Raw genomic sequence first — 14,267 nt, 5'->3', positions numbered from 1 at the left:
CAGCACGGTCCCTTGTGTGTGTGTTTACACATGTAAATGTAGAGCACCGAAATAAACTATTCATTCAGAGTGACCTTGGCAATGGCCTGGAAAACACAACCCAGAACACAGTGAAACAGTGAAGATCTGTTTTCCCACAATGTCAGGAAGGAACACAGGGTCGAGACATGGGGGAGAGGATTCCTGACAGGCTGACCCTCGCCTCGCCGCAGACTGACTATAGGGACACAACATACTCAATACATCCCCAACGCCGATACTGAGAGAGCCAGAGGGTGGGAGAGAGACATAAGTCACTTTCACACATGCACTGCAGTATACTGTATGGACGTTTTCCACATGGGGCTGGAGCTACATGTATGAACGCAATGTTCCAGCTGGACGGACAAGCAACTGACTTTATGTTGTCAGGACCCTTGACTTCACCCTTTTTGCGTGCTTTGTGTGTGTAATATGTGGTTTTAGATATTTTAGATTTCAGCAGTGCTCACTTACTTCCTGGACTACATGTTGTCTCAGTCTCAGTAAGACAGCCCTCCCCTATCCACAAGGAGGAGCAGTGCACCAAAGCATTATGGGAATTATTGTAGTCCAGGAAACTTCCGTTACACCCAAACTATGGGTGTAATCAGCTTCAATCGGGCCCTATATGTGTGTGTGGACTATGTACTGTAACACATGATAGTCCACACACATACAGTATAAGGCCTAATTGAAGCTGTTTACACCCATATTTTGGGTGTAAACGGAATTTTCCAAACTTCCCATGTTAGTAGTCTAGATTAGAATAAAGCATTCTAATGACATACTGTACAACAACAAGCTTTGGTCCTATGTACATACAGTAAGTCTGCATCCGAGCAGACTTGAGAAAGAGCGGCCCTCCACAAAATTCACAGACAAAAAAAGATTACTGTGGGAAGTTTGGAAAATTCCTTTACACTCAAAATAGGGGTTCAAACAGCTTAGTGAATCGGGCCGTGTGACTCGTAGACACGTGCGAGGCTACTGGCAGCTACACACACCACTAATGAAAATGCAGGGAGTTCACGCTCGACTTCCTAGGCTCACTACTACTGTGACACACACACACACACACACACACACACTGACATGAGAGCTTCTTTTAAGTGCAAAAACTCAAAGCTCACACTCGTACGATCAGATCTCACCTAAAAAGGTGTCAGCCCTGCGAAAAGAGATGTCAGCGGCAGAGCGTTGCAACTTGGTCTCGCCTTCGACTCCCCTTTGACTGGAGAATGAGAAAGTTTCCAACTACAATCAAACCTCACGATGAGACTCGTCAAGCTGGTATAGCACGCGTTTATATATACGTCGGCTGCCTGAACTCAATGTTCTTTGAGTGGTTTCCTCCCACGCAGACAAAAAAACAAGCCTGTGGATGCCAGGGAAGTGTATACTGTAGATCAGGGGTTCTCAACGTTTTTGGCTCAAAAATGGGTTTTAATAACAGAGAAAATATATCATAAATAAATACAGAAACCAGATATAATCATTAAGGAAAGTGTATGCATGTACCATCCACCCAATCTACAGTGTATAGATTGGGTGGATGGTACACATTGGTACGGGTTGACTGACTGACATGCACACACCACTCAACACCAGGAGATTCATTATGATGTCACTCCAAAGACAAATGGAGAAGTCAGCGCAGCACAAATGACCGGGTTTAGGTTTGAAACAGCCACATATACCACATACCACACTGGTATCACGCAAGTTGGATTTTAAACATTAGTATTGGCCTAATAAACACAATAAATACAGTCTGGTCGAAGATGTACTATATTGCTTAAGTAGAAGTATCAGTACCACAATGTAGGAATACTCTGTTGTAAGTAAAAGTACTGTATACAAAATGTACTTACGCAGAATGTTTGAAGTTTTCAAAATGAAATATTTTGAAAATATAGTAGCCTATACTGTATATAGGGCTGAAGTGGTTAATGCATGTTTTGTAATAATAATCAAAGTCATTTAGTTTTCTAATAATTGTAGTGGAGTAAAAGTATAATATTTGCCTCTTTGGTGTCAGTGGAGTATAGAAGTAAAAGTACTGAAATACTCCAGCAAAGTAACAATTCCTCAAAAGTGTACTGAAGTACAGTACGTACCGTAAATAAATGCACTTAGTTACTTTTACACCACTATAAATAACAATGACAATGTCATACTCAAGGCAGCCCAAAGCGAGGACACCACGTTGGCTTAACGGGGACTGACAAAGCTGTGATCCATCATCATTACAGAGGGATTTGAGCTTCAAAGAAACTACCTTACGGAAGATTACATGAAAACAGTGAGATAGATAGACTACCGTCGCTCAAATTGAGGCGCGCTGATAAAGGATTACGAATGGTAATAGAAAAATATGAGTGAGTCAAATGGGGTCACGTTACGCGGCGGACTGTATCGTTCTAATATCCCTGATAGCCGAGGGCCAGTGAGGTTGCATTACACTTTAGTGTCTTCTAATTCATGTTGCAATTCAATTTGGTCCAAATTAATCCAATCACAACGGCAGACATCTGGACAAAGACTGCTGACCTCACTTTAAGACCTGGCAGTGTGCTGCCTCCATGTATGGAGGGTGTGTGTGTGTGTGTGTGTGTGTGTGTGTGTGCGTGCGTGCGTGCCAGGCATGTGTGCTAAAGTGCATGTGTGGTCCACTCCAGACACACTCTCTATCCATCTAGAAACCACAGCGCAGGTGTGGAGTGACTCAGATCAGGGTTATAATGCAATTCATTCAGAACTCTTAACGCATGGCTGGCTGACTGTCCAGTCACCACCTCCATACCCCAGGGATACTGACCACTTAAGCCCTATATATGTGTGTGTGTGTGTGTGTGTGTGTGTGTGTGTGTGTGTGTGTGTGTGTGTGTGTGTGTGTGTGTGTGTGTGTGTGTGTGTGTGTGTGTGTGTGTGTGTGGATACAGTAGATAGCCAATCAACAAGAGATTTGTTTCTTTGTTTTTCAATTATTTGAAATCTTTGGGCACCAATTATGACAATAATAATAATAATCCCAACATAGGGACACCATAAAGAAGGTGATTACTTCAGGTACACTTTCTCTCACAATATCATCATCATAATAATAGCTTGCATTTACATGCATTTTGTGAAGGACACAACCACAAACAAACAAACAAATATACAACTACATCTGCCTAAAATAATAGGTGTCTTAACTGTCTTTTCAAGGCAGCCATTAGAGCCTGATTAAGAAAATGGGCATAACAAAACCTATTTACTATTATACAAATTTTCTTCCATGGAACTCTCACAGATTTATTTTTTTCTTTCACATAATTCCCACATTATGCAGCCTTTTGTCCTGTAATTACACCAGACAGACACCCTCAGGGATACATGGCACGCTGCCTGGGAAAGGCTGGGCTAGGAGTAGGAGGCTGACAAAATGACAATGTGCTGCGCCCTGCAGGTTGAATGAGGAACTGCACTGTTGCTGTGCACTGCAGAGCCATAACAACAAGACTGTCAAGACCCAGGTAGTTCCTCCCAGAGCCATAGAGTAAGACAGAGTTACGACATTGAGGGGGCAGAAAACTGAGTGAATGATGATGATGAAATTAATCCTAATTTGTCATTGGACTTTATTTCCAAACATGCTGAAAAGCGTTGAATAATGGCTAAAACGCTCTCTGAATGTGCACGTCTGTGCAGGCAACACCACCACCAATGGCACGGAATGTGACTCAGTTAATTCCAGTCGAGATCAGCAAAATACAATTGGGCAGCTCAAGTTACAGTAGTTACTGAAGTGCGTGCACAGACAAGCTATAACCGGATCCTTTCTGCTTTACCTTTCAACTCTAACTACATTCCCTGCGTCATTCTACACACAGTCTACACATCTCAACAATAATAGGCCTACTTATTTGTAAACTTAAAGGGCCACTTCCCCCCCTTTTGCAACCAGATCTTATTTGAATGATGTTTAGGACACAAGAAACACTTTCCTGGGGGTTTGAATGTGTGTAATGTGTGTTTTGAGATATTTTAGTCATAATGCCGTGATGTTGATGACCAAAATGTGTCATGAAAATGTGGTCTCACTTCCTTCCTGGACTTTTACAATGACCATTATGGTCATTGTAGGAATTCAGCAATCAAACCCTATAGTAAAAAACTGACTTCATTATTTTTCTGGCCATAAGGTGCAAATTTCAAATTATGCTACTTTTATCTACTACAAATACTATTAAGATTGAGTGACTGCAGTTTCTTCCAGTGATGAAATATCCCTTTAAGAGTAGCCATGAATCCAATAATGAACTTGCCAATCAGACGCCATGAAAAGACTAATGACAAATGTGACAAATGTGTGGGATCCAGAACCGGAGGAACCAAATCCACCATTGAGGAACCAGGAATGCCTTACATTACACTTGGAACCGCTTCCGGAACAGTTTTTTTTATCACACTGTCAGAGCTGGTTATGTGGGATATAAGTCTGCTATACAAATAGCAATACCAGTGTACAAATGGAACCAAAATGGACCCATTTGGTTCCATTTGTACACTCTCAAAGTTACAGACCATTAAGGAACCCCCTCTAGGAATCGTTAAAGGGAACATTAAGGAACTGGACCGTTAAGAGAGAATCGTTAAAACCCTAACGGATCCCATTCCTAACCCTACTGACCATGCTGTGTTTGTCCATAAACAGCCACGTGCCCCTTAGAAAGACACCGCTTAACGTAATAACAATAATGACGAGTCATAAAGCTCTCGTTTATGAACATCAGTACAATCAGTCGGTGTACCGCAGTTTCTGCCTCAGCTCACGGCGTCACGTTGCGGCGTTCAGACTCAAGAGAATGGGGTTTTATGCCGTTCAGACTATGGGTTTTTATGAATAAGTCTCCCACGAAAAAGTGTCTACTACGGTCAGTACTAGAGGTAGTAGTGAATGTAGGCCAGGATGCTTTTTCAAGCACCATGGCAAAAAAGAGACAGCGAGGCGATTGGTACTCACAGAGAGAGGAGACGCGTCGCCTCCAGCCCAGGCAGTCCAGTCCAACGGGGGTGCTCTGGGAGAAGCACTGGACCTTGAGCGGCATCCCCACGAACCCCTCCATGGGCCCCAGGGTGACATCCTGCATGGGGAAGGGTGGGAGGGTTACAGGGCTGGGTGAAAAGAATCATGCACTGTGCATTCTAGGGCCTTGTGGCAACCGGAACGCTCGCCCGAAAAACACACTCCCCCCCCCCTCCCTAGGGTTATGCATAGGTTTACTGAGGTTACGTTTAGGAATAAGGTTACGTTCAGGCATAGTTTTATTGAGGTTACGATTAGGAATAAGGTTAGGTTCAGGCATAGTTTTACTGAGGTTACGTTTATGAATACCTGGTGGCGAGTGGCGAGTGCTCCGAGGTGGCCGTATTTTAGAGGGGCGAACGTGTTTTGGGGCGAGCGTTCTTCTATTCCTTTGTTTATGTGACTTTGTCCAAAGCGGTCGTAAACACACTGATATTTCCTGGTCTGGTGTTTTAAGAAAAATAAAGAAAGAATTTACTCAAAAACGGATAAAGATGAAAACATAAATGTGTTATAAAACGGCACGGCACATTCCCGACGAAGAACATGAAGCGATAGGGCGGACATGCATGCATGCAGGCTGGAATGGAAGCGCTGAACGGAGGACGCGAAGAAGAAGAAAAGGAGGAAGAAGCAGGAAGCTGAAGCGATGAAAGGGGTAAAAAAGTAAACGTGCTTCATGTCCTAGAAGACAAATAGATAAGAGGCCAAAGGAAGACTAAAAAGACGGTCTTTGAAGAGCAGCAGGACGGAGAATGAAGGACAGAGAAGGCAAGGTAGAGGAACTGGAGGAATGCCTCTGGCTGCTGCAGGCGCTCGCCGTGTCTCGGCGGCCATCTTACTTTGTCCAGGTCTTGGGGTGAGAGTGTGCTAAGCTGTCCCAGGCTGCTCCTCGCCACCCGGCCCATCCTGCGCTCGTGTCGCTTCCTCTCTTCGAGCCAAAGGTCGTCCGAGCAGCGGCGACGCACCGGGCCGCCCTTGCCCCTCTTCCCCGTGTCGGCGGCGGCCGTGTCGCACCGCGCTCTCGGCTCGCCGGGAGCCGGCGGCGCGGAGCTCGCTGCCGCGGCGTGATCCCTCGGCCTCCTCGTCCTCAATTGACTGCCACCATTTTGCGCATCCTTTTGAGTGCGACACAATTAGTCAGCGGGTTAGTCAGACACAGGCACGTGCACACATAGGTTATAGAGCCCCTGCCCTTTTACCAGTCTGTAAAAAAGACCTGCCCTGTCCAGACCATGAATGCAGCATGAAAGAAATGCAAATGCCCCTCATACCATACCCCGAAGGCATGCAGCATTTAGGATAATTGCCCTTTTCCGAAATCTCCTGAACTTTAACTTGAGCATTTTGCGTCTGCCTCGGTGTAGAAAACCATGTCCTACACCACATCTTCAGTAGCTAAAGAGTGCAGGGTCGCTCCCCCCGAGAACAGCTGATCTACAAGCTTGTGAGCTTGTAGATCTTAGCTCCTAGCTATTTTCGCAATTTATTGGCAAAAGTGCCCTTTTAGGGAATTTCAGCCCCTGCCTCTCTAACATTCTCTGCACATCCCTGCATGGTCAGGCAATCAACTCTCTCGTAATTGCTCTCATAATCGAATCGAGTGAAATGGTGTCTCCCCTGAACGCAGTGCATTACCGTGTGTGGGTTGACATAACATGGCATGATAGAGGGGAGGTCACACGCTGAATGAATAGACGCTGATTCACTGCTCGACAATTATTAATATCTCTGCTGTCGGAAAGAAACAACCTAACTCTCATTTTTCAGGAAATGAAAATTAGACCTTTTTTCAGGAAATGAAGAATTACAGCCTCATCAAAGTTGGTGTTGTGATTTTATATATGGTCAATTACTTGCATGAGAGGGGGAGTTAGTTGCTTTAGCAGACAGTTTGAGAGTCCAATGTAGTTAAGAGGCACTTTTTACTACTTTAGACAGACATAAAGGGTGTTCAATAGCACTGATTTATGCAAAAATAATATCTAAAAACGGGTGGTTTCCTCCCGACAGCAACGATATACAGTATTGTTATCAAATGACAGGAGGGTAGAATGATTATTAGACAGGTCATGCAGTGTACAAAACACCTGTCATCGCTGAGATATAGCTCCCATTGACTTCCTGCGTCCCGAAACATAAAATCAGCGGACCTTTTACATGTTCCCTTTCATTCTCTAGCCTGGCGTTGCCAGACTGCTGCACTCTCTCCACAATGTTTCGTGGAGAGAATCAGTCTGGCAATGCCAGGCTATAACTTTCATCCTAGCGGCAGGTATACCGGAGGCAGCCACTAGGGGGGAGGCAAGTCAGTGCGTTTTAAACTGCACTCTGGTTCAACAACACTGGTTCGAGAGCTGGTGTGGAAGTGGAAGTAGAAAGGGTGGCCCTGCTACACTCAGAATGGAAATGTACCACACTGTTGGGTTGGAGGGGGGGGAGAGCTGACTCTGCTATTTATCTCCTCCTACTTACAGAGAGGGAGAGAGAGAGAGAGAGAGAGAGACGAGAAAGAAAAGCTTGTTCTTTCTCCCCACACATACTGTATCACGTCTACATACAGTAGCAAAGACCATCAGATACATGCCTTCATTCATGCACGTCCCCCGTCCCCCCCAGAGCACACGCACACACATGCACGCGCACACACACACACACACACACACACACACACACACACACACACACACACACACACAACACACACACACACAGGGTGAATTAGAACAGATTAACTGCCACGGCGTGTTATTTCTATTCCGCTATAAAGCCAGAGCTAGTGAGAGAGAGTGCTGTGCTGTGAATGGGAGCGTAAACACTCTCTCTCTCTTTCTCTCTCTCTTTCTCTCTCTCTCTCTCTCTCTCTCTCTCTCTCTCTCTCTCTCAGGGAGCTGAGCTGACACCCCGTCAGCATCTTGATGGAGTCTCTGAACAAGGCCTTTTTTATTTTGCGATACACAGATTTATAGCGATGCTCAACAGGCAGGGCAATTCAATGGGCGGGGGAAAACAAAGCATTCACACAGATCAGGGGTAATTGCCATGCATATTATGTGTGTTTCCTTTCAGCGGGCCGGCGGCGCGCATGTCAATGAGAAAAGACATCTGTTGTTCCTACGTTTCTGCATGTCATTCATTGAGTGTTGTCACCAGGGGTCATCAATGTCCATTTGATGTTCTGTTTCACACACATTATATTATATGTTCTTATTTTGATCATGAGACCCAATTACCCAATGTCAGTCTCCAGGTTTTCTTCAGGATTATATATATGTATGACACTATTGTCAAAGTCAAAGTCCTACTAGGCCTAATTTGTCACTCGTTACCGCAGGGCTATCTCTTTATGTGTTTCCAGTAATCATTTATTGTCCGCTCATTTTGTATGTCCATGGCAACAATACATTTTGACAAAAATGTCCACCACCAAGCCAACACTACACGGTGATGACCCCTGGTTGTCACATTTATTTTCAATCTTGGTTAGCAGCCTGTACAATCATTATTCAGATTAGTTGCGTTGTCTCTGTGTAAAGCCAATAATAATGCCATGAGAATAGTAACAAATGTTACTATTAGACTATTTTAAGACTATTATAAATATGATGCTACGCATGCGTGGGGCACAGTAGCAATGTCCTTTGTTTCTTACCTCTAATTCACTGATGGAGCCGATGGTATACAGACTGATGTGTGACTGGCAGTCCAGGCCGCCCTCGCCTCCATCCAGAGGGCTGAGGGAGAGGCCCAGCGTGGGCTTCAGTGTCCTGGGCCTCTCCGGAGGGTCCGTCAGGCCCTCCACGCTGGCCGACTGGCCCAGGAGGATGGGCGACATGGCGCTGGCCCGCGCCGAGTGGTGGGGGTACCGGAAGACCCGGCGCTGAGCCGCCGGCCGGGGGCTGTTGGGCTTGGGGCTCATGGGCCTGAGAGGACTCTCCGCCGGGCCGTCGCCGCCCAGCGGAGAGGAGCTGGCCCACGGCGAGGGGAACTGATTGGCCAGAGTGGCCAGCAGGGAGGGGCTCAGGGGGGAGAGGGGGCTGACGTCGTGCGGCAAGGCCTCGGAGTCGTCCGACGACGACAGCGCCGGGATGGAGTCGGAGGCGTCGAAGCGCAGTCCGTTGGGCGAGCCTTTTCTCCTCTGGCCCTCGGACTGGCACCCGTGGGGAGCGTCCGTTCCGCCGTCCTGCGGAGCGGCCCTTTTCGAGAGGGGGTCGGTGTGCCGCAGCGCCCTGGGCGAGGTGGCTGATGACCCCGAGACGCCGAGGATGTCCTGTCCCTGGCCGCCGCCTTCCGCGTTGGGCACCGACAGAGTCCTCCTCAGCAGCTCCGCCTCCCGGGCCTTCTTCAGCTTCCTCCAAGACGGCTTGGCTTTGGCCGTCTCGCCGCCGTCGGGGCAGCCGTTGAGCTGCTCCTCGTTCTCCTTGTCCATGGTGCGCGACTCGAACAAGCTGGAGAGTGACTTGTGCGCCTGGGCGAAGCGCATGCGGATGTTCAGGCTGTCGTTGCTCTTGCTCCTCGTGTACACGTGGCCGTCGTTGGGCGCCTGTGCGTGCCTGAGGTGCGGGCCGTCCAGGCCGGGCGCTCCGTTTCGGTCCCCTCCCCCGCCGCCGCCTTGGCCGAAGAGCTGACGGACGTGGCGAGTGCGCGGGTTGGACGGGAAGAAGCCGTGCTGCTCCTCTCCTACTTCGCTCTCAGGACGTCCCGAAGAGGTACACACCTGCTGGACCGTCTGGTGGAGGACGCTGCTCTGGAGGAAGACCTCGTCGTCCGAGTTGTCGCCCTGCAGGCTCTCCTGTTCCGACATGGAGGACCTGGAGTTAAGCGACTCGCCGAAGTCGAGCGAGTCCCCGGGGGAGTCGTCGCCCTTCGTACCCCTGGAGATCTTGGACTTCCTGAAGGAGGGCATCTTGGCGAAGACGGAGAACTTTGAGCCTTTGTTGGCCGTGTGGTTTCCTTTCGTCTTGCTCTTCTTACTCGCCTTGTCCAGATTGCCGTTCTCCGTCGAAAGAGCATGAGGGCTCGCCTCGTCGTTTTCCTCGCCTGTGGCGCTCTGAGACACGCCGTCGTCAGACACGGTCGCGGGACTCTGGCGCCTGTCATCGCCGCCTCGTAGCGAGGACGGGGTTCCTGGGTCATCGGCGTGGTCCGGTGTTGGCGCCGACTCGGCGGACCGTTCTTTCTTGGGCTCCGTCGGGCAGCGTGGTGGACTCTTGGGGCCGGAGAAGCACGTGTCCCCAGAGAGGTCAGCGGTGTCTCTGTCCCGCTCGGCAGGTCTAAAGTCTCTGCCCCCAGAGAGGTCAGCGGTGTCTCTGTCCCCCTCGGCAGGTCTAAAGTCTCTGCCCCCAGAGAGGTCAGCGGTGTCTCTGTCCCCCTCGGCAGGTCTAAAGTCTCTGCCCCCAGAGAGGTCAGCGGTGTCTCTGTCCCCCTCGGCAGGTCTCATGTCGGAGCTTTCTTTCTGCTCCGCCGCCACCCCAGAGTTCTCCTGCGAACGCCCCGCCTCCAGAATGGGCTCCAGCAGGCCGCTGACCGAGACCGGGCTGAGGGCGGCGGCGGCGGTGAACGGGCACCGCGCTACCTCGACCCCCTGCTGCGGAGGAGCCCGGGTGTGTTCCCTGAACTCCTCAGCCAGTGTGTACTCACCTAATGAATCGGACAAGGCACTTCTCTCCCTGTAGGGTGTGTGATTAAACGGCTCGCTAACATGCTGGCCCTGCTGTTTGTGATCACGGTCCACTAGCAGGCCTCTGCTTTCTAAACACGAGACCAGAGGCTTCAGGCTTTCGTTGCTCTGTGGGTGTGAATTGGCACTCTTTTCATCCGGCGTGTCCTTGACACTAACGCGTTCGCATTCTTCGCTTATCTGCTTTGAAACACTCTTGGCCTTGGGGCTCTCCCCTGCCTGAGGTATGACCAGCTCTTCCTCCTCGACCAGGCCGAAGGGACACAGGCCGTCAAGGTCCTCCCCTAGGCCGGACACAGCAGAGTCCTCGCTGCTCCAGTAGGCCTCGCGGTCCAGAGGCGACGAGCAGAGGAGCGGTTTGTCCTGGTCAACGCCAGAGGTCACGTTTTGCTCGCCCCAGGAGGAGCAAAACGTTCTCAGCCCGCTCCCTAAGCTGCTCTGGAACACCTCTCCCCTCTCCGGACCGTCCTCCGCTCTGCTTGCCTTTGTGTTGTTGTTGTTAGAGTCTGAGGGCGGAGAGAGAGAAGACTCCACGTCACGGGGAGTCGCAGGGATTTCCAGCGTGAGCTGAACTTGCCTGCAAAGACTCGGGATCGTGCCGGTTTCTACACTGATATGGGCCGCAAATGTCTGATCTGGGCCGAGCCGCTCTGCGCAGTCATCCCGAATGGGTTTAGCAGCACTGGGTTCTGTTGAATCTTCCTCTATGTCACTGAGCACACGCCACGCACCACTAGTATCCAGATCAGTGGAGGGCGCTACGGCGACGGCTCCACTGCGCTCGCACAGCTCTGCTGTGCCGAGGTCAAACTCTGCGGGACCAACCGTCCTCGCCGCATGTGCAACGTCCTGGCCCGGAATGTGGAAAACACAACTACTGTTCTCCTCCTCTTCCTCCTCCTCTTCGTCGTTTGGTCGGCGAAGAGAGCAGGGTGATCCAGCCCATCTGCCCTCTCCTCCTGAGGTCTCTGATAGCAGCCGAGAGGGATCCTCTGAGCGCGGGGGGCCGTCAGAGAGAACCAGCTGGTCCACTACGTGGGGCTGGGGGGGCACGGCCCCTCTGCCAGTGTGTGACTGGGTGTGATCCCAGACGGGTCCCACCCAAGTCCCGTCGGCCGGGTGGCGCCCGTTCGTGGGAGCGTCCGTGTTTGTGCACTGCCCCTGCTCCTGCCGTTCGCGGATTAGAGCGCTGGTTTGGCCCACAACCTGCAGCGACTGTGAAGAACCCGAGCCCTGTGGGACGGGCGAACCGGGCCGGGTGTCTCGTGGAAACGACGTGCTACTCGGGGTGGTAGGGGCGTAGGCATCCAGTAAAAAAAGAGGTCTCGCCTCTGTAGAAAATGTGATGGAGGAGCCGATTTCGTTTACGATCCCAAATGATTTATTCCCCTCCGACTCGCGGCCGGCGCAACCGCCGCCTCGCTCGGCTCGAGAGCGGACGTCCGACGCGCGCGCCCCCGGCGCGGGCTTTGTCACGCCGACCCCAGGGCGTGTCTCAGAGGGGGATCTGTCGGGGATCTCGCGTGGCGATATGTTGACCTGTGCATGTAGCGTGTCTTTGAGACCTGTGTCGAGCGGTACAGTGTTTGTGCGGTACGCCTCCGTCGACCCTATGCTTGTGGAACTGGGTTCAATAATGAACTGTGAGTCTGTGTGTATCGTCTCAGGTGTGTGCCATTGGTTCACGGGGGCACACCGTGGTTCTGGGTTATGCACGCTCAGCGCGTCTGTGAAACATTCATCGGAACCGCGTATGCTTTCTGTACAATGTGGCTCTATTTTGTTGTTTGTTTTTTCAATACATCGCTCGAACGTACGCACTTCTACGGCATGTGTCTGTCTGTTGTTTTCTACGATGACGCCTTGGCGTCCTAGACTGTGTTCTTGTCCATCTGCACGGTCACTACTGAATGTATAGGAATGTGTGTGCTTCCCTTGGTCTATATCCCTAGGTATGGCTATTTCAGGGAGCTTTCGGTCCGTGCTCTCGCCATGGGCTCTGCGTGTCTTGTCTAAGCTTGTGTCTCGTCCCTCTGTGCTGTTCTGCCGTGTATCTACAAATCCGTCCTCTGTGCGATCTATCCGTATTGTGCATGTGTAAGGGTCCGGGGGGACGTCAGACAGACTAGCGCTTCTACAACGTTGCGACCGTGGTTTCGATTCCTGAGCACCCGCCGTGGTATTTACCTTGACGACAACAGCGGCGTCTTCACGGCTTCCGCTTTTTACGCCTTCCGTTGGCCTTGCGTTGTCGCTTTGTGCTTCCGTGCAAACAGCGACAGTTCGTAACGTCGGTTCGCCACCACCGCGTGTACTTCTTAGATCCCTCGGGGGGGTGTTGCTGCTGCTGCTGCTACTAATATGCGACACGTCCACATTGCTCTCTGCGCTTTTCCGCCTAGTGCGGCCAAAGCCGCGCGCTGCGCGAGTCTCCGCGGCCTGTCTGCAGCCGTGGCTGGACGCGGCGACGGCGCCGGACTCCCTCCTTCGGGCTCTACTCTGGCTGCAGCCGGGCTCCGCCCTCCTCCAGCCGTGGTGACACGCCGCCTCCTCCTCGTCGTCTCCCAGCGCCTGCGGCGCCCCCTGCGGCGCCCCCTGCGGGCCGTCGGGACTCGGGTGGTCCGACAGGGCGTCGCTGTGCCATGAGCAGGAGTCAAAGTACTCGTCCGACGTGTCCTCGCCGCCGCCGCTCCCCCTCCTGTCACAATGACACATTTAAGTTGACGATTAATTGTTGACCCACCAGTTTTGGAGATATGGCTTATAGAGTAATGTCTGGCAGAAAACAGCGAGTTGAGAAAACCACTTCTGTGGTCTCTAACATTACACCTAGCTACATGTTTAAGCATTTATTGCATATTTACAGCCTTCAGCTCTGGCATTTATTTCAGACATGCTCTAGTATGTGAAGAGTCTGCCTGTGCTATTAACTCATTTTGGATAAAAAATAAAATAAAATATCCTGGAGTTTGCGCGATGGCATGCTCTCAGTCAAATCTGGTCACACATACTGTAATTGCGGTTAACGATTTAATTGTGTTTTCTTTTTTGCATTTAACGTTGGAACGTTACAATTTGTATTTCTGTTTGCCTTTTAGGCTTCGTAATCACAAATTGCAAAGGGCAGACATGACACAAAACTTAAAGGAGAGTTCAGGACAACCCGTTTTTAACTGAATTCTGATGAGCGCGACAGAGCCTCATCACTTTGTGGAGTTATATAGCACAACATCAACAACAGATTGAAAAGAAAGAAAGAAAAAATAATAATATTAATAATCGATCTAGCGTTTGATGAACGCTCAGCATGGAGTTTTTTATTTTATTTTTATTTTACAGTGATCAATAGATTCATTATTATTATTTAATACTTTTGTATACTTTCTTTCTTTCCAAAAAATCTACAAAGCTTATAGCGGAAATAGTTGATCTACAAGCTTATGTTGTTCGTGACGTGTTGTAAGCTTGTAAAATGTATTTGAAAATGTATGGACA

General features: G+C 49.9%; 1 protein-coding gene across 2 annotated transcripts in view; it reads right to left on the bottom strand.

Annotated features, from left to right (window-relative positions):
• Window positions 1–14,267, bottom strand: part of LOC308336771 (uncharacterized protein) — a 169,866-nt gene that overhangs the window by 72,912 nt on the left and 82,687 nt on the right. The window contains exons 4-6 of one of the 2 annotated variants that reach the window (XM_080794316.1): window positions 8,745–13,470; window positions 5,935–6,210; window positions 5,030–5,150 (exon numbers count right to left, since the gene is read on the bottom strand). In XM_080794316.1, coding sequence (XP_080650442.1) covers window positions 5,030–5,150; window positions 5,935–6,210; window positions 8,745–13,470 — 5,123 coding nt within the window. The remainder of the gene's footprint in view (window positions 1–5,029; window positions 5,151–5,934; window positions 6,211–8,744; window positions 13,471–14,267) is intronic. The other variant, XM_080794317.1, reaches the window with a different exon arrangement.

This window comes from Protomyctophum bolini (assembly GCF_963924005.1).
Source record: "Protomyctophum bolini genome assembly, chromosome: 21".
Lineage (NCBI taxonomy): Eukaryota > Metazoa > Chordata > Actinopteri > Myctophiformes > Myctophidae > Protomyctophum > Protomyctophum bolini.
Note: the sequence above shows the minus strand (reverse complement) of the source record. Positions and strands in the feature narration are given on the sequence as shown.